We start from the raw sequence: 21,040 nt of genomic DNA on the forward strand, positions 1-21,040 counted from the left end.
TTATTGCGTTACACGATATATATTTTTCTTTTTTTTAAATAAAGGTACGAGAAACGTTTCTTTGTATGTACAACACATTCTAACCAAATTTGATCAATTTCTGTAGCAAGGGACGGTCATATTATTATACAGGGTGTTTGAAATAGAACTCCCTAGTTTTAAGTATAAATTTAATATGGAAATGAATGAAAACTTATATCAATGAGTACATATCATGAAAGAGAATTCCTTCAAGTTTTGTTTAATGTTGGTAGACTTCAACGTGGGATCCACTTGTGGCCCTGCACACGTCGAGATGATATTCCACTTCTCGCCACATTCATTAACATTTCAGGTGTAACTGTCCCAACCGCCGTGACGATTCTTTCCCGTAAATGATTGATGTCTCTGATCTTTTCACTGTACACAACATTTTTTATGTGGGCCCAAAAGAAAAAGTCCAGTGGGGTTAAGTCTGGGCTTCGTGGTAGCCAAGGTATTGGGCCAGCCCTGCCTATCCACCTCCTTGAAAAGGATTGTCAAGAGCCGCACGCACATGGTTACTATAATGAGGTGAGGCGCCATCTTGTTGGAAAAACACAAGCCCCTTTTCTGCCTCAATGTTGTCCATTTGGGGAAAGACGTATTCTGTCAGCATGTCATAGTAAAGGTCCCCGTTTATTGTTTTTTCTACAAAAATTAAAGGGCCAATCACACGATCTTCCATAAAACCGCACTAGACATTAAGTTTGGGAGAGTCACGTTGATGCTGAATAACTTCATGTGGATGTTCTGCACCCCAAATTCTGCAGTTATGACGATTAACTGTTCCACTGACATGAAATGTAGCCTCATCAGAGAAGAGAATCTTTTTTTAAAAAATGACATCATCATCAATTCTGTGTAGAAAGTCAGCATTAAACTCATACCTTTCGATTTTATCAGTAGGTTTAATTTTATGTAACAGTTGCAATTTGTAGCCGCGCAACTTAAATCTTTTACGCACAACATCATACACAGGACTTTTAGGCACTCCTAATTGTATACTACGTCTGGCCAATGACTTCTTCGGGCTCCGAACACAAGAAACACGGATCTGTTCAACAACATCTTTAAACGTTCTCGGTCTACCTGGTGATTTTGCTTTTAACACACTACCGGTTTCCTTGAAAGACTTTAGCCAATGACGGATAGTTTTGCTGTAGGTGGTTCACCACCATACTGACGTCTAAAACTACATTGCACTGTTATAACTGACTCAGTTTTCACAAGCCAAATAACACACTGCGCTTTCTTTTTGCGGAGTACACATTGTTGCTGAGTTGCTCTGCACTGCACGCCTGCCTGGACTGAATTGAGGAAACAGAGGAAAAAGAAAACAGCACTGGTGCCGTTCCAAGGTCAAGCAGACCTGCCAACTGCAGGAGAGCCAAACGTGGAGAGTTGATGAATCAAACACCACAAACTAGAATAGTGTACGTCACTTTGTACAGATTCTAGGACACATTAAAACTAGGGGGTTCTTTTTCAAACACCTGTATTTTTACACCGTCTAGTGACCACAGTATAACTGAATTAAAGTTTCCATGAAATTTAACAGTTTACCTCAGCTCTGTCCGGTTCTTCGGATCTATTTTGGTCTTTAGTAAGATACAATTTTTTAAATGGAGGTTTCTATTTCAAAAAAACGGAAATTGTCACTTTTTGAGCCTCTTATAATTTTCTCATATAATCACCACCTTTACTTTTCTGTGGTGGATTCTGAAAGTATCTTTCCAACATACAGTACTTGTGACTCCTATGTTTAATCCAGGACTCCTATGTTCTTTGTTGGTTTTCAAACAGCATTGCATTGTCTGCCAATAAGTCGTTTCAGTTGCCTAATTAGCTCATTAGTACCTGAAAAATACATCCTGTCATATGTATTTTTGGCTCTCCTAAATTGAAACTGGCTGGCAAGAAAATACTATAATGAACAAACAATTTGACGTTTTTTGTTTTTGCCACATTTAGTTCGGAAAGAATTTTATTGTGACTTTCAGATATTCTAGATTGAAAGAATGTAATGTGAAATCAAGTTGCAAAATTAAAGCTTGAACGGCAGTTTTAAGCATGTTAGTTTAACAGTGTAGTAAAGTTAATTATTCACACATTTTTTTTTTTTTCTATTTTTACTGATATGTCCGTGCGAATGTATTTTAAATAGAAAATTTGGAGATAATATTTCTATCTTCTTCCTCTTTGAATTTTAATGACCTCTACAAATGCCTATGGTAGTGGAAAGCCTCTGAGCTTATGCTCAAATATATATGTCTTTAGCTACTAAGACTATATTGAACTGAAAGTTTTGTTTTGGTTTGAAGCTTAGCCTCCCTTTTTAGCACTGAAGCTATGTGACACGTGGCCCTACAGCTTAACGTGGGATCCGAATCACATGAGCTCTCACGCGGGATACTGAAGTTCATTTATATATTCAAATCAGTTCTATCAGGTCCTTGGAACAAAATCTAACTGTTACATTTTCAGTACAGCTATTAATCATTTTACTTAAAAATATTTTTGTCTTTGACCTTTACTATAATAGCTTTACATACAATTCGTTGCAACTAAAGAACCCACTCCATCTGTCGATTTTCCTTTTTTCTTTTCTATCAATGACCTGATTTTCTTCGATTCTTGTACATTTTCATAATTTTTTGTTTAGAGTAAAGTAATTAAATGTTATTTTCGTGTTATAATGGGAAAAGAGAGATGGAACGTACCGTTATTTCTTTATTAATATTGATTTTAAGAACTGACACACAATCATAGTCAACGTCTTGCGAATAAAATCAGAAAAATAAACACACTGCTGAACAAGACTGCACTTATTTAATATAAAAACACATTTACACGTGACGTTTCGATCTTCTAGCCAAGATCCTCATCAGACGTACGTCACATGTAAATGTGTTTTTATATTAAATAAGTGCAGTCTTGTTCAGTAGTGTGTTTATTTTTCTGATTTTAAGAAACAAAGCAAAAAAAAGCTGTGTAAAACCTTTATTAAATAAATGTTTGCCGGTTTTCGAACCCATTACATCCCTGGTTCTTAGTAAGTTGTCACACAGCCAGGCAGAAAAAAAAACTACTTAAATATGACATCAGTCTAAACATTGTACAATAGAATTTATAATTTATTTAATTCTGCCATCTTATCAATTCCGTTCTTCCGTTTCATTTTCTTGATTACCGATTTTTTTCTTCTTTAATATTTCAAGTTGTTGTCGTTGTTGTTGTTTTCTTCTTCTTCTATTATTATTATTATTGTATAGGCATGTTGTTTTCTCCTCTTCTATCACATTTTATGAATGTAATTTAATTTCTTAATATTTATTACTCCTTGTAATTCAAAGTGAATTTCCGTGATTTGTCATGGCCATTTGACATATTCAATAAAATACCTTCACTGTAACTGTAGCATTCATGGCTAACTGACTAGGTACTTACCAACCAATACTTTCACTTTTCTTCTTTCCAGCAACTGTTATTTTTACTGTTATACTGTCAGAAAGATTAGTGCAGATCGTTATTTCTTTGTTTATACATATATTGTTTTTCTTTTTCTGAAATATACAATTATTTTACTTTGTTCTTAATATGTATAAAAAACGAAAAATAAGGCAGTTACATAGTTCTATTCAAGTTAACTAGTAGGATATGCACAAACATTTTAAATGATTTTCTATCTGTGATCATGTTACTCAAGAAAGGAAGCAAAGAAAAATATAAAATGTAAGTTGATTTTGAGTTTAACGCCCCTTTCAGCAGCGAGACTATATAAGATGGGATCTACTGATTAACGTGGAATCCGAACCACATGCTCTCCCGTTACAGTCAAAGATGTTCCCCAAGCTCTTTTATATGTTGTTATGTGAAATCTTATATTTAATTTAACGCTCCTTTGACAAAATCATAATGTTTTGGCTGTTAATACACTCATTCTTATAACACATTTCAGTACCCTTATGAAAGTAGTTTTAAAATGTTATATATATATATATATATATATATATATATATATATATATATATATATTCATATTCATAAGTATCTGAATGTAGATATCTATATAACATTTACAGTAATGCATTTGAAATCTCAGATGTTTGTTAGAATTTAAAGAAATTATTCCCTTCTAGATGAAAATTTTGATATTTTAATTTCTAGGGGACGTGAGGACACTTTCATCGGAGAAGAGTGCCATAGCAATGAAGGACGTCAAGTGGTATACACAGACATGTACTCTTGGATATCTAGTAGCGGGTAAGTGTAAAAACTCATATTGGAATGTCACGTACACAAATTCCATGAATGCATAAATTTTAGTACTCGTATATTTTCTACTTTCACTGTTTTCTACAGAGCGTTGATTTTGAAAATGAATCGTCATTTCATTCAATCAGTATTTCGTGTAATTATTTATTTATTAGCTCAAAAAACATAATGGAATTGAAAATCAACAAGCTACTTCCAATTTACGATATTTATTATTAAACTGTATTGTTGTTTCGAATGTCTATCTGAATCCTCTGCCTGAGTACACATTCCGTTCAACTTATATAAGTAATACAACTAGGCCACTAAATCAAGCAGAGTAGAATTAGGATAGGCATTTCTCCCTTTCGGATCAAAACACCATATGGGAAACTGAAAACTAAAAATTAGCACAATAGGATAGATTGGGTATTAGAATTAGAAGTACACGTATAAGGACTGAGCAAATTTGTACATTACCCAAATATCCACTTGCACTCCTTCGATATAACCTAGTCTGATTTTATAATGTAAAGACGCCAATTCTACAATATTTAGAGTATATTCGTTTTAGAGTAACTTAAAGTTTTCTTTCAGATAGAAAAATATAAATCTAATTCTGGAACTGCTTATAAGTAGATTGTAGTATGTTTATTCAATTCATTGTAATTCGTACTATGATCATATACTTGCACAAATTCTTGCGTATAAGATTCGTCCAATGATAAGGAGAAAGATGCATATAGATACACAATTGTATTTTGAGTATAGCAAACTAACTTTGGGATATCATTAGAAACACACAAAATTTCAATGCTATCAATAATACTCATTACATATATTGAAATCCATTATATATCTTAATCTTTCTCAACTATATATAAAACTACATGAACTGACATAAATTAAGGGGGTACTTCCGGTTGACGTGGAAAGTTGAAATTTGGCATGATTGTAGCTTTCCGAAACTAACCGACAGGAAAATTGCCAAAACTGAATATTTTTAATTTTTAGGGGGTCTAAAGGAGGGATGAAGAATTTCCCCCATCTTATTTAAATGGGTGTTTTTTGGACATATAATCTCATGTTTTAGGTACTTGGAATTGGAATAAAAACTTGAATTTCGGTATGCTTGTACGTTTTCGTTAGCGTTAACTAAGTAAAGGGCCATTCCATCGTCACGGGCAGGACATTCACACTACATTTTTGATGCTTTAAAGTTGTATATTTCTAAAAGTACAACATAAATTCTGCTAATTGTATGATATATGAGCAGTACATACTTAGGAGTATATGTAGCTGATGTTTTCAGTATTTTTTTCTGTTTAGAGTAGAAAATATTAATTCTTAAACGTCTGTCACGGGCGGGGACAAAAAAGAGAAGTGACTTTCGACACACCAAGTGAATGTTACAAAACTCTGTGAATTCTTAGCTCAAAATGTTTTTATTTAAACGGAAATGTGTAAATGATGAAATTTTTAAACAAACTTCACATAAGAGAAATTTGCCAAATAATTATATTAATAAATAAACTAAACTTTACTGTGTCACGGGCAGAACACATGGTTGTCACGGGCAGGACACCGTGTGAATCAACACACAAAATCTCAATAAGAATGATTTCAAAAATGAAATAAAATCAAAAATAAGTCAATTTCTGCTGTTCTGCTATAGCATTGTACACAAATAATTCTATTTAATTTAATCGAGGCTCGCTTTTATCACATAAAATTAATAATGTGTCTTACACTTATTTCTCACCACTTACACTTTAGGAAATGATTTTATTTGACCATTTACACCCATCTTGTAGAGAAATTCTTACAAAACACTGTCTAACAGTATATAAAATAGGTGTTGGTATCCAGTGCCCGTTTCGTGGAAAATCAGTGCCCGGGGCGAGAGTATACGACGCGTCACGACGGCGTTTCCGTAAATGTGAGTGAGGTCGACAGACCAGCCGCAAAGCGTCACCATGGTTGGCGCGACGTGTAGGAAAATTTTCAAAAATAAGCCCTCCTTTTCCTTGATTTTGAGCACATTTTAATACTTTCTTCTTCCATTTTATATATATATCTTTTATTTCTCCTCCTGAATTTTGCGCCCCCTTACTTTGACGCCCGAGGCCGTCACCCCGCTCGCTACTTCCGCCCACGGCGCGGCACTGCTAGTATCACAGTTATTATTTGATCGAAATGCACGTAAAACACATCTTTAAAATTTAAACATCGTTAAACACACTGTCTTTAAAATTTTACCGCAATCGCTTACGGTCTCCATTAGAATTTCTTTGACTTCTTCGTCCTCTTCCACTGGGCTTTGTGCGATAGTTGCATGTCTATGTTTTCTTTTTCTGTCCACTAGAGAAAAATTTCATCTGCAAAAATGTTCCTTCTGTTATATCTTCAACAGCTGGTCTAACACAATTCTTGTTAACATGCAAACCTAAGTCGTCGCTCAAGATAGCTTCATGGCTTTCGAAATCATCATTTTCAGAATCTGAATAAAAGTCTGTTAGAAATTTAAAGATTTTACATAGATTAAGCTCTGATTTAAAAGTTTGACGAACTACCAAATTTTCGCTGTCAAATTGCAGGAAAAAAACTGTTTTGATTGGAGACAGCAACAATTGACAACCAATTGACAAGAGCATTTTCCCGTCTTTTATTCCAAGCGTTTTTTTTTTTTTTTTTGTGTGTGTATGTGTGTGTGTGTGTGTGTGTAATTTCTGGTGATGATAGTAGTAAAACATATATATTTTGAAACAAAGAGCTTAAAGCTGCTACGAAATCAGCAGCACATTCTACAATTACTTTCTTTTGTTTCACAAAGTTCCATACTGGCCTTTTTGTACGTACTCCAATCCTATCCACTGCTCCCTTGAAACCAACAAAAAGGTGGAGCTAATGATAATATTTATATGACACTTATTTTAAGTTAAAACATCATACTGACAGTAATAGATAATCCTCTATTTAAGTAAATAATGTTAATGCTTAGAAAATTTTATTTTAGTACACATGGAATCATTTTCTATCATGAATAACCAATGTACACAAACTTTCCCACCAGTTGCATGCCCACTGTCACGGGCAGGACAAGTTTTCAAATTGAAATAAATCGAAATATATTATTAGTATTAGTCCAGAATTTGGTAAATGTGAAGTACACGTGCAAATTGTTACTTCTACTAAGTACGAATCACATTTTCAAATTTAGTAATTCAGTACAATAACTTTTGGTAGTTTTCTGTCACGGGCAGGACACTCAAGTTGACGTTTATATCTTTAATGATATTATAAACAATTTTTATCCTGTAAACACTTTTTCAACTGCAGCTTGTAGCAAAAAGAAGCATCTTGAATAGCTCGAAGTTACTTCAGCCAAACTAGCACAATATACCGTAAAATTTTGCCGATAACAAGAATAAAAAATTTCGTCGCAGCTGACATATTACAAATTCACAACTTAGACTTAAAATTTTACGTGAATTCTAAGTATAAATAATTTTTTCTTTGTGAAAAAGTAAATTTCGTTCTATTTACTTGATATATACGTAAAAATGCATTGGTTTCGACAGTTTTCGAAAATTTGGGTTCAGGTTCACTTTCGCGTGGAATGGCCCTAAATAAGTAAAAATAAAAATTTCCATCTTTAGAGTGGTTTTATGGGTAACTGAAAAATCTTTTCCATGTTATTTACATGGGATATCTTTTACACCCCCAAATTATTGGGCACCTCCTGTAGGGCTACAATGATTAAATTTGACATGATTGTAGCTTTTCGGGACTAACCGACAGAAAAAATGCCAAAAGTGAATATTTTTAATTTTTAGGGGGTCTAAAGGGGAGATGAAGAAATTTCCCATGTTATTTAAATGGACTCACTCTTAATAAACTTTGGAGCAATTTAAATACAGTCCGCATTCTCTTCGTGCCATATGAAACAAATCACATCTTTCAAATGGAGATTAAACTGTCAGACTGCTTAGTTTCAGTTTTGCTTTAAATAACTAGCAGAAACATTTTAAACTTGGAATTAAAAAAAAAAAAAAAAAAAAAAAACAAAACAAGATAGACATCAACTATATACTTCACTATCTCCAGCCACTTCAGTGGCGTGGCGTGGCTCTTTGATGATTGTTACCGTTCTTCATACTACGAATATTTAAAACATCAATTTTCAAACTGCTATGTTTTGAAAATACGGTGTGACCCCCCCCCCAAACTCACACATTTTAAAGGCTAATAAAAGAAACAGTATTACAGAAAGAAACTTGTTGATTTAAAAATAAAATTTGTCATTTAAAACAGTTTATGTGAAACTGCAGGTCTTCTTGTAAAATTCATCTTACACTCTCGCTAGGAAGCCCAATGTTCCATGTTTCGCTGCAAAAATTTGCGTCGTCTGCTAAATACTGTCTCATAGCCGAACGAGCACTTTTCGATTGACCAGATGGCTTTTATTTTCAATGCAAAACCCGCTGATCGGAAATTCTTGATTCAGTGCTGCTTCTGCATCACTACTTACGCGCAACGAGCTCCTAATCAAATCATAATGGCAACTGAAAACAGCAGGAGGGTGTTGAGCGGAAGGACGACTTTTACTCCTCTGTTCCCTCCACTAACAGCACTACTGATGATCAAAAAATGGGAGGTTTCATTGAGTATTATTGATAATAATTGTATTGTCAATTGTTATATAATTTCGACACACAACAGAACACAGTAATTCAAATCAGAATAAAGAAATTACAAACTGTTTACAGTACCATTTTATATTTTTTAATAAACAAGTTTCTATCTGAAATACTTTTTGTTTTATTCGCTTTTTAAATGTTGGACTTTTTGTGGTCACCCTGTGCCTTAATGAAGGCAGGTCCTTTATGTAATTTTTAAAATAATAATAAAATGTAAAAATTCGTAAAACTATATTATACTACACTAACAAGGGAACATCGTATATTGATAGTAGCTTTAATGATTTTGAAGTTCTTTCTGTGTCAGTGTATCTTTTGCATTGCTATCTTCACATAATTCTAGATTCTTCTCTCCTCTGTATCTCCTGTGTTTTTGGGTGTCGGCCCGTAAAACTTTGGATTTCTCACTTTTCTTCACTCCTCTATCGATTGCACATTGTTTAATTGGGCAATGCTACTATCAATATAAGATGTTCCCTTGTAAGTAAAACTACGCTAAGTTTTAAAACCAATAAATAAGTTTAAATAAACTTACACCGGCATTCTCGGCTACTTGTACTTCAATTCAATTCGGCGATTCTTCTTCATGAACAGACCTAATATGTCGTCATAAAACTCGGGCTTTGTCTTCTGTTTTCGTAGTAATTCTTTCTCTATTGATATGAGAGACAGTCCACTCATTCTACTCTGCCCTTGCGTGTTCCGTTTGTATGTATGGATACGCCGAAGAGCAGAAAAAGAACGCTCTGCAGAAGCGTTTGTCGCAGGAATTGTTAGTATTAAAGAGCATAATTTTGTCACTTCCGGTAATGCCTGCGCAAGTCCGACCAATCGCAATTCCACATTCAACTCATAAACAGCTTTATTAGTGAATTGAGGTGAGGAATATATGTAAACAAGCTCGTTTTTCAAACGCACAATATTGAAAAAATGTCCATAGTTGCTGAGTAGAACTTGAAATGCTTTTTCGGGAAAGGTCTCTTTATAAATTTCATACTTTTCACAGTCAAGCAATGCAAGGAACTCCAATTTCTCAATATCAGAAAATTTAGTGCTCACTTGTTCTTTCAGAGTATCAACAATTTCAAAATATAGTCGTCGGCAACGATCCTTTCTATTAAATCCCACTTCATTTGGTCTTGGCCTCTTTGAACAGCGTGCCTCTTCAGGTTCTCCAAGGCTTTCCATTTTCAACCAAATATCATCGAAACTATCTCTTAATGATCTTAGATATTCCTCGAACTCATTTATTTTCTTTCTGCAGTAACCAACATCATTGATTTTCTTTTGTAAGATGTTGAACAAGATTTCTGATCTTGATAATACAACATAAAATACTTGGAGTAGGAAATTGAAGTCGAAACTTTGAAGGTTTTGATAATATCCTGCTGCGCAAACTCTGGTTTCAGGATCCCATTCGTCGGTTTTATCCATCATGGATTTAAAGAGTTCTAACAGTTCATCTTTAAAGCTGTACAGCACATCAATGATCCTACTTTTATAGTTCCACCTTGTGTTTGACGCTGTTGGAATTCGTTTGTTAACTACAGAATCCAGAGCACTTGTTCGTTTTGAAGACTTCGAGAAAAAAGAAGAAAGTCCCGACACTGTTTGAAAAAACACCTTACACTCTTTTATACTGTCAACGGACTTTTCTAAAATTAAATTAAGCCTATGAGCAAAGCAATGAACAAATAGCACTTGTGTGTATCTTTGTTTAACAAGAACCTGCAGCCCCCCAAGTTCACCAGCCATAACTGGAGCCCCATCGTATGTTTGAGCAACAAGTTTTTTCCCACACTGAAAATCAGTCAGATACTCAAACACAATTTGGGACAGCCGAACTGCGGTGCGGTCGCCACTGATCTCTGTAAAACCTACAAATCTCTCTTGTACATTTCCTTCCTCGGTAACATAGCGAAAAATTGTTGAGAACTGTGATTTGTTCGTTATGTCAGTGGTTTCGTCTATAATCAAGGCAACAAAACTCGAACCCGTCATTTCTCTTTTAATTTCATTAATTATATGCACAGAGATACAATCAATTATGTCGTTCTGAATCACATTTGAAGTACCTGAAAAAACAGTAGATGTCTTTAAATGATGATATAATTTATCGTCAGTTTCTGCAAGCAGATTTAATAGTTCTAGGAAGTTACCTTTGTTCGTAGATGCGGAGGATTCGTCGTTACCTCTGAATGGTAGTTCCTGTAAAGCTAAGAAGCAAGTGGCACTAATTAAGCGTTCCATAACATATCTGTTCCTTTTGACATTTTCATTATAGTTGGCAATGTTAAGTTCAAATGCTTTACTTAATGAAAAGTCAATTCTTGTTTTCCCGAAAGTAGCCAAGGAACACATGGATGCAATGTGTTGTTTGGAATTTTCATGTCGACTTCGCATGATTCTGAAGTTTTCCATGTTATCCACGCCATGAGAATTCCATGCATTTTTGTCACTCCCAAACAATAGGCATGGCCAACAGAAAAGTTTCGTTATCTTTAAACACCCAGACAGCCATGGATATTGTGCATACCATTGTGCGTTAAAATGACGCACATACCCCCCCGATGCTTTCGATTTTAAATTGTTTAAATGTGGTGTTGGTCTGCCTCCGGAAATTATTTCACTTTTTTCCGCAAACGAACGCGCACCAAAAGATTGTTTCAAAATACTTTCTATAGAACAGTTGCACTCGTTAGTCAATGCCATTGAGGATTTTTTTTTTTTAAAAAAAAGTCTTGTTCCTTCTAGTTTTTTTTTTTCTAGTCTTGTTTCTTCTTAAGTCATTGTCACACTTACTGCACAAGCACTATAACACCCACGAACATAAGTATTTTAAACACACACTCACACACGGTACGAAAGACGATTGCACGCTCCTTTCTTTCACGCATTAAATTGCAGCAAAGTGTAAATTTAACTAATAGGCTAGCGGCTAGAGTTGGAAACTTATTTGAAATTTTTTAAAAAAATAAATTTAAAAAAATCAGCTTTTATCAACATAATTACCATTCATCCTATAATAATAAGTTCACATATGAATGGTGGGCGCGGAAAATATTTCTACTTTTCTTTAATCAACAACGTGGTTCTCCCTTGTTCTTCAACCATTTCCCATACAACACAATGAATGTTGTTGATAAATATTTTATGACGCACTTCAGATACTGATATGTTTGCTCTTCTAGGCATATATATTTTACTATTTGAATAGGATTAAAATTTCAATTTTTTAAAAAAGGAACATATTACTCGAATTAAATCAGTGAGAAAATGTGTTTTCAATCAGAGTAAACCTAATTTTTTTTAAACAATAGCCTGTGCTATATATTCTGATTCTCTTCGTCTCCCTTAGCCTAAAAAAAAAAAAAAAAAAAAATATTCGAGGGGCGTTAAACTGAAAGATTTCATTTTTATTTCTCCTTATTCTCCGTTGTATTATTCAAATTTAAAGATAACATATTAATATATAAAGTCGGGTAAATATAATATGCCAACATATAAATAACGCATTCTGGAATGTACAGTCTTGCAGTAGCAGGTGTTTAATGTTATTACTATGAAGTACCTGTTACTTATATTTGCCCGAGACTGTATACTGTAAAGACAATGAAATTACCATATGAATAGGGTAAACACTACTGAGTTTCCACCCCTGAAATAGGGAAGCAACTGAAACACAATAACAGAAAATGCACGCTGATGAAATTCTAGATTCTCCTTATTTTGGCAGGGCTCGTTCCTATTTTTTCCTGTTCCACGCAGCCGAACGGTAACATATGGGCCGTTCCGAAAATCTAAATACGAGAGAGCAGCGTGCTTCCAGCTAGCGCGCCTGAAGATTGCTTCTGGAGTGGATGACCGCTATCGGGGTTCGCGTTACCTATGAGATCCGTGGTACCAACAACACAGTGTTCCTATTTGGCGTTGGCGTGTTACGTTCGTTTACATTATATATGCGGCATTGGCCATGCAAACTTAATAAAAAAAAAAAGAAAGAAAGAAAGAAAAGAAAGACAAAAAAGAAAACAAATATTGTCCCATGTTGATAATGAAATGTAAAGATATATAAGAACACTTTTTTACTGTTACCACCGGTAACAGCGGTAATATGCACTACACGTCCCTGAGCCACTTCAATTTTATTGCTTTCTCTTTCTGCTCATGCTGGGTCCTTTTTCTGACGATGTCGTTGGTAGTCTCCCTACGTTCATACTCCCGTTCATATCGCAATGATTTTATAGGTAGAGTCCGGGCGACTTTTTTCCCTTCACCAAATTTTATTACAAAATACAATGAATACAAATGTTTCTAACTCAATGTCTCTTCCTCAATGACCAAGTGAAGGGATATTAGATGTTTTGTCGGGTGCCCCTTCCACTCATGGCATTTTCCAGAACAATTAGCAGGTTGTAGGTTAAATTAGGATTATAAGTTTAAGATGGAACCCCTAGTCCAGTGCGACATAGGGTAAGGAAGAGGTGCTCCTAGTCCACAGCGACATAGGAAGGTAATGGTTAAGTTATCAGTTGGTCGACTGATACCAGGTCCCTCGGTGGTTGAGCTTTTATCTGTCCTCTTCGGGTCTTTTCGTGAGGTCCGTCTTCTTTCGGCGTTCCTCGGTGTCTTCCGTGTCGGATTCTCGTCTGCTAGGCTTATTTACAAGCAATTACACATATTGTGTTGACATGTGCTTTTGTCATGATGTGGGGATCCTTACAATGCATGATGCATTGAATACATTGGTCTTTGGTGTAAAAATGTCCAAGTTCATGTTTCTAAACATTTTCATGGAGGTTCTCCATGATGCTGCCCTTTTGTTTTCCTATCGGGAATATTAAAGGACAGTGTCTATAGCTGACTCAAACAGGTTTCAGATAAAGATTTTGCTTGATGACCTGCAATAATGTGACAACCTTCACCAGTTTTTCTGGAAATTCTTATACATTCTTTGAGCAAACAGACTCTAAATCAATTTTCTCTCTCTCATTTACAGCCTGTAATGGAGGATTGCTTCTTATTTCTCATCGATACTGTTGCCAGGATCATGTTTTTGTTGACTTGTTTTCTTCACTCACTCATTTAGATTCAAGTTTACACTTAAAAAGCATCTAAAACATAATTGTTTCCTTGAAAGTTCACTTTGGGTGATATTTCGTCTATATTTTGACGGACCTTGTAGTGCTTGTCCAGATACAGACATTTTTCTTACCATGATTTGAGGTTCCAAAATTCGATAAAAACTTCTTGATGATATTTTTAAGTATCTTGAAACTGAAATTTTTTGTCTGGAACTTTCCCTGTTGCTGAATGACCATTACATCTATGCGACATTACTCTTGCTTCCCTCTTAGCAATCTCTTCATATTGTTTGGAGATTTTTTTTTTTTTTTTTTTTTTTTTTTGAAAGCCAATGTAAGCTTTCCTTTGCAGTTGTGAATGAGCATTCTTTGATCTCTTCCACTCCATTGGTTTGCCCTCTCCTTTCTTTTTTCTTTTCTTCTTCCCGGCATCAAAGTTAACGTAACTCTCTCCAGTTGCTATGTCCAATAATCTTCTGATTTGTTACAACTGTTTCATTTTCTTCTAAGTCTATTTCGTCTTTAATTGATACACAAAAGGATTACAAATTAATGCTCACTTACCAGGAATCTGTCAATAATGGAAAGCAGCAGCTTAAAATGGACGTTTCCGGCTTGCGGGCTCTTGGTGTAGCATATGACATGTTGTTGTAACCAAATTCGAAGTCCCTTGACATTGCTTGTACTGCTAGAGTGCAAATAACTGTTTTGTTATCGGTCCGGTATCTACGATTTCTTTCGTGAAGCTGTTCCCGGAGATTTTGACAACAGAATTACAAAAAATTGAAAAATTGCTGTTTTTTGACATATTACACCATTAACGATGATATCTAAGTCTATCGTATAACATTTCTATAATAGATTAATTGCGAGAATAATAGAATAGAAAAATTAAAGAAAAAATATTGTTTCTTCAAATTAAGAACTAAAAGAGCGAAGTCCTCTTCTAGGTCAATATTTCCAGTTGTTTCCAAAGAGAATTTTTGCTAATTATTCAAAATGTACATTTCACTCTAACTGTAATTAATTATTCTGGATATATTACTAACAAATGCCGGCAATAAGTAAAAAAAGTGAATGTTTTGATACTGACTCCTTGATTTTACTGGAAAACCTTGTTGAAGTTTTACAGAAGAAGGTAAATCTTTTAACCTAGATATGACCTAAGAATAAATATAAGATAGAAGCAGTTAATAATAATAATAATAATAAGTTATTTTTTCAACTTCAAAAATAAGTTATGGTTGAGCAAAAATTTACAATAAACAATATACTAAATCATCAATCAAAAATGAGTTGTTTCTAATAAATATTGTTTTCTTGCAGGAATGTGGAACAACAGATTTTACCCAATGACATCAGCGATTGTAACAGCACATAGGTCCACGTCACACGAATTGCTCGTTTCTGGTGATTCGGACGGCCATTTGCGACTCTTCAGGTAGAGAATCATTGTATATAATTAGCAACTAATAATATAGTGCTGAATTATTTTGAATCATTAGTCGACTCTTCTCAACTTTGACTAATAATTATTTTTATTATTATTGAGTTTTGTAGATGCTTCTTTTCTGATTATATTATTTATTTTAATATGAATATTGTATGCGTGTCTTCAACTATATTTATGCCAACAGTTATGTGTTAAACATCGTTAATTAATTATCCGTACTTTAAATATACTTTGTAATATAAAACCAAATAGTACGTCGTATATAAAACATTACGTAAGCTTGTCACCATATGCATGTTTGTAGTTTATTATGTAAAATCCATTAACAAGAATATACTATTATACAGTAAAAAAAATAGGATGTCGATTTCACAGATGGTATCTCTTTTCAACATAGACTTATATTAATAACAACAGCACATTTATCTTAGCTTCCTTTTCTAACTCTTATGCAGCATAGATATCAATCCTATTCACAAAACATGTTTAGCCAACTTTCTAAAACATTACTTCTCATCGCAACAATTGTATTATTATTATGTAATCAGAAATTTGTTATTAGGAATGTAGAAAAATCAGAAGAAGCGAAACCTATGTAATTTTCATAATTATATGGCAGTACTTTTCTCTTTAGTTCAATCACAAAATAGCTTTTTTTTCAGGATCCGGATAATTCACATTAAATATCATTCAGTACACTTTTTTTTTTTTTTTTTTTAAAGGAAGATTGACATTAGTGGTTTCGGACAAAGTATGCATATCTTTTGAAATATATATGGTGTTCGTTATTTTTATTATTTGTTGCACTCTACGCTATAGGTTAGAACTATGTCAATTAGGAGCTCTAATTGCTTACATTTAAATTTTATTTTTAGTTTGTCCACTACTTAACTCGCGGTTGCACCTATACTAATGCTCAAATCTAAATAAAGTTACAGCCTTTGTCTTTTTGAATTAGTTAAGTTGAAACAATGAAGTTTTCAAGTTGTAATTGAATCGTCACAAATAGTTTTAAATCTGCAAATTGCCCACATGCTAGCGACATCTAGTGGTATCAAGCAGACAAGTGGTGTACCTAGTGACACCTGTTAGCATCACCACTTACTATTGAAAATTAGCGTGATGTATTGATATGTCCGTCTTTTATCTAGATCTATATCTGCCGGTCTCTCTCTCTCTCAATATATATATATATATATATACAGGGTGTTAATGAACTATACCGACAAATTGTGAGAGGTGATTCCTCACATCATAAAAGAGAAAAACTTCATATGGACCCATGGGGAAAAGAGCATAGTTAGGGCTGTCCAAAATCGCGGAAAAGCTAAATTTCAACAGGCCCTATTTCGAATTCGAGAAACTGTGGATGGTGGTCCTTATCAACGTAAGGGAAGCCACACATACGCAATCCAAAAATGCATATTTCATCAATGTTCAATGGGTGTGCAGGGTATTCTCTACAGGGTGCTATTCTCAAACATGCTCTCAACAGTGTTTTCAGATATGCCCTGATTACAAGGTGGATCCAAATAGGCAAGATGTAAAACTTGACAACAATGGCCACCCAATGCTTCGGAAGGAAGTCGGAAGTTTCACGAACCGGCAGCTCTATGATTGTTTGTGTTCGGAATAATGTGTGTTTGGATGTAATTCGTCACAGTATATTTTACGTATTTTGGCACATATAAGTGTGAAAGAAAACATCGCAGCACGCCTTTTCACGAATACCAGAGATCATGCTGCTGATGGTCCTTAACACCTCCGACATCTCGCGAAAGGATTTCTGTTCACTACTGTCGAAGCTTATCGTTTGCCTATTTTGGATCAAACATAAAGTTAGAACACATCTGAAAATTCGATTGACAACGACACTCATGGGAATTACATCCTGCAGGGAATACTCTGTACACCCATTGAACATTGATGAAATATGCATTATTGGATTGCAAATGCGTAACTCCCTTTAACCTGATAATACCATCATCAATAGTTTCTCAAATTCGAAATAAGGCTTGTTTAAATTTAGCTTTTTCGTGATTTTGGATAGCCCTAGCTCTGAAACTTTGCACTTTTCCCCATACGATCAAATTAACTTTTTCTCATATTTCGACGTGAGGAATCACCTCTTCGAGTGACGCCCACGAACTACTACAGAGCACTATTCTACTAGTCAATATATATATATATATATATATATATATATATATAAGGTCCATATTTAGGTAAGTGCTATTCTGTGCTCGAGCACAAGGCAGCAGAATTTTGGGATCGACAACATTTTGGAATTTTTTAAAAGAATCCCACCAAGCGCGAGAAAATATATTAATATGTTTAATTCACACTAATTACAGTAGTTACTAATTAGCTAGCTTATCTGATTAAATTACATGCCAGTATTTAGAGAATGTGTCCCCATTGGATGAATGGTTAAGCTCTCTGCCTTGTAATCAAGGAAGGTCCGGGGGGAAGATACAAGTGGTTCGGATCCCAAGTTAAGCTGTAGGTCCCGTCCGTAGTGCGTCATCTTTCCCCTACGGAAGGCAATGACAAACTACCATGAGTTCACCTTGCCCAGGGACCTTTGGGTCAAACACCTACCTTCGGGAAGAACACCACATCATAATCATCATTGAGAGAATTAGACCATTTAAATTTACGTTGTAACTTTTGTAACTTGTAATGCCTAAACTGCTACTCAACAAGAGCTGGTATGTTTGCAAAATCATGGCTTGTTCTCTTGTTTGAGACAAGTTCGTGCGGGGGAAGGGGCAGCAAATTGTTTGAAGCACAGAGGCACACAATATATAAATACGGGCCTCATAATATATAATATATAATCTCATAATATATAATCTCATCTCATAATATATAAACATTTACTTTGTTAGCATAGCGTGTTATATGTATGCACGTAAATTGGTTAAATTAAAGTCTTCTGGCTAAGTTGATGCTGTTCTAAAATCTTAATTGACCTTCTCAATATCTTTTCAGGTATCCATGTATAAGTCCTAAATCTGAATACAATGAAGATAAAGTATACAGTTCCCATATAGCAACGGCACGATTCATGTTCCATGACAAATGTTTAGTTACCGTTGGTGGTACAGATGCTGGTCTTATGCTGTGGGAAGTTGTGGATGATTAGTTTCTACTTAACATGCATGTATGAGGACCAATTGTGTATAATTTAAAAACAAACAAATGTTGTATTTGTAAATAAACAGTTATGCTTTATTCGTGTAGATTCGTCGAAAAATTTTATTTTCTTATAAACATAAGACAAAGAAATATATCTTCCTAAACTTTGATGTATATCTACATACTGTTAGAATACGGGAAAAGGAAAAGAGAAACTCGAAGACTGACTGTCCTGAGACAGAAACGTATGTATAGTGTTAGAGAAAATAATAAGAAAACGAAAGTGATGAATGTTTAAACTTCTTGGAAATATTTCGTGAATATAAGCTCCTTATAAAGTGCGGTCCTGTGGGATGTTTTCTTTCCCGTCTATAGTTCTGCCGCAGTGATTTATTTGAACATTGTTAGACAAATGACAAGAATTTAGTGGATTTTTCAGATTATTAGCGCATCAGTGACAAATATCTAGTTGCAAACGTTTTGGTTACTAGTGAGCCAGTGACAAGAAGCTAGGAGTGGACTTTGAATTAATAACGAAAGAAAGTGAAGGAAGCCTAGCGGTTTCTTGTGAATTATTGGCAAACAAGTGAAGTGAATTTAACAAGTGACGTTTTGATTATGATACACAAGTGACAAGATCTCTTGACTTTCGTAATTAAGTGATTTCGTTTTCTAATGTCTTCGATTAAAAAGTAAAGAAAGAAAAATGCAATAGACATTTAATTACATTCAAAAAGATATATTTGTAGATATTGTAAGAATATCTTTATTTGTAGCTTTAATGAAATTATTCTGCTTCACATGAATGTATACCGTGACGTAGTTGTGAAGCATTTTAGATTATTATTTTAATTGTACAGTTAATGTTTAGATACATAGAACATATCTATATATATTCATTATTTGTTGTTTATTACAAAACAAAGAGAAAACTTATAATAAGTATATTGTTTTTATTTATTATAGATTACTGTTACCGATGTATAAATGTATCTTAAGCTGAGTCTAGCGAATTCAATTGTCAGAATCGGGACGAAGTTAAGAATTGAATGTGTTTAAAAAAAATACATAATTCATGTATAAATTTTATACTATATTATTGTGAAATAAACAGTAGACAACGTTTGATTTCAAAATATTATATTTACCCATTCATCTAATATGTATGAAAATTAAGATATAGTACTCACTAAAAATAGTATAAGAACATATAGTGAAATGAAGCTTGTTTTTAGCGGATGGTTTTGCTTAATGAAACAAATATACTTTTCCGTCAATTGGCGTACATAATTCACGTAATAAAACCTGTATTGAACGAAACCCTGCACAAAGGTCGAAGAGAAAGATGTCTAACTCTGAATAATGGAAAATGCAATATGTTTGAAATATCCTTATCTCACTATTGCTTTTCTAAGATTGAAAAGCATTTCGTAATACATGTGTTGGTGCACAGTATTTTTAACGAACGGAAAGTAAAATCTTAACAGAACACAACAATGGAAGTATTCTGCTTTATACTCATTTACTTATTTTTAACTTTAAAAGGAGGAAAAAGATACTCAAGAAAGATGACTGGTGCTAAGGATTCCTCAAAAGATTTCCTTATGGTTAATGGAAAAGAAAATCTTCACGGAACATAACAATATGTTAATTCGTTATTTCAATAATTCTCGCTTCGCCTAACACTTTATCAGACGAAATAAAAAAAAAAAATACACATCCACATTTTAAACGAAGTGTGAGTTGGCATCTGGCCTAATACTCATTCTGTCTAACAATCTTATCAGAAGGAAATAGTAGATCTGAGAGTGTTTCTGCTCTTACATTTAAACATACATAAATGATATGTACAGTCAACGACAAAAGTTCTTTCTGTTTGGTAAAATTTATTTTGGGAATAACGGTGGATCGTACACAGTTTCACCGAGTTTCAAAGCTGGAACGTACAGAAAATTACATTCTTTTTAATTTACTGGAAACTGTATCAAATTGTCCTTCCTTTCTGAAGTTATTTTCGAAACTAATTTCATCAAACAGAAGGAACTTTTGTCGCTGACTGTACATTGTGCAGGATTTGTTGACAAAAAACAAAAATGCCAATTGCATCGATTATCTATTTCATATGCATGTTTATTTCAAATAACTATAACAAATTATTTCAAATATTCAAGAAAAGACATACTTTACAGCAATTACCATAAGCATATTAATTACCAGCCAGAATGAACAACTAAATCGTGCCTGAAAATGAATATATGTAAATTAACAGTTTGAATACCGTAAGACTTTGCACATCAGGAGTTACTTTGCACAAAATATGAAAAAAATTGCACTGTCCTCTGTCGGTAAAACCATGGACTGTAAAGAGAAAGTTTCAACTGCCACCA

General features: G+C 34.1%; 1 protein-coding gene across 3 annotated transcripts in view; it reads left to right on the forward strand.

Annotated features, from left to right (window-relative positions):
- Positions 1-19,778, forward strand: part of DCX-EMAP (Doublecortin-domain-containing echinoderm-microtubule-associated protein) — a 386,324-nt gene extending 366,546 nt beyond the window's left edge. For all 3 annotated transcript variants that reach the window (XM_081740217.1, XM_081740218.1, XM_081740219.1), the window contains 3 exons: positions 4,189-4,284; positions 15,386-15,500; positions 18,507-19,778. In XM_081740217.1, the coding sequence (XP_081596343.1) occupies positions 4,189-4,284; positions 15,386-15,500; positions 18,507-18,660 (365 nt within the window). In that variant the 3' untranslated portion in view covers positions 18,661-19,778. The remainder of the gene's footprint in view (positions 1-4,188; positions 4,285-15,385; positions 15,501-18,506) is intronic.
- The last annotated feature ends 1,262 nt before the right edge of the window (positions 19,779-21,040 follow it).

Source organism: Thermobia domestica, chromosome 15, assembly GCF_964235325.1.
Source record: "Thermobia domestica chromosome 15, izTheDome1.hap1.1, whole genome shotgun sequence".
Classification (NCBI taxonomy): Eukaryota; Metazoa; Arthropoda; class Insecta; order Zygentoma; family Lepismatidae; genus Thermobia; species Thermobia domestica.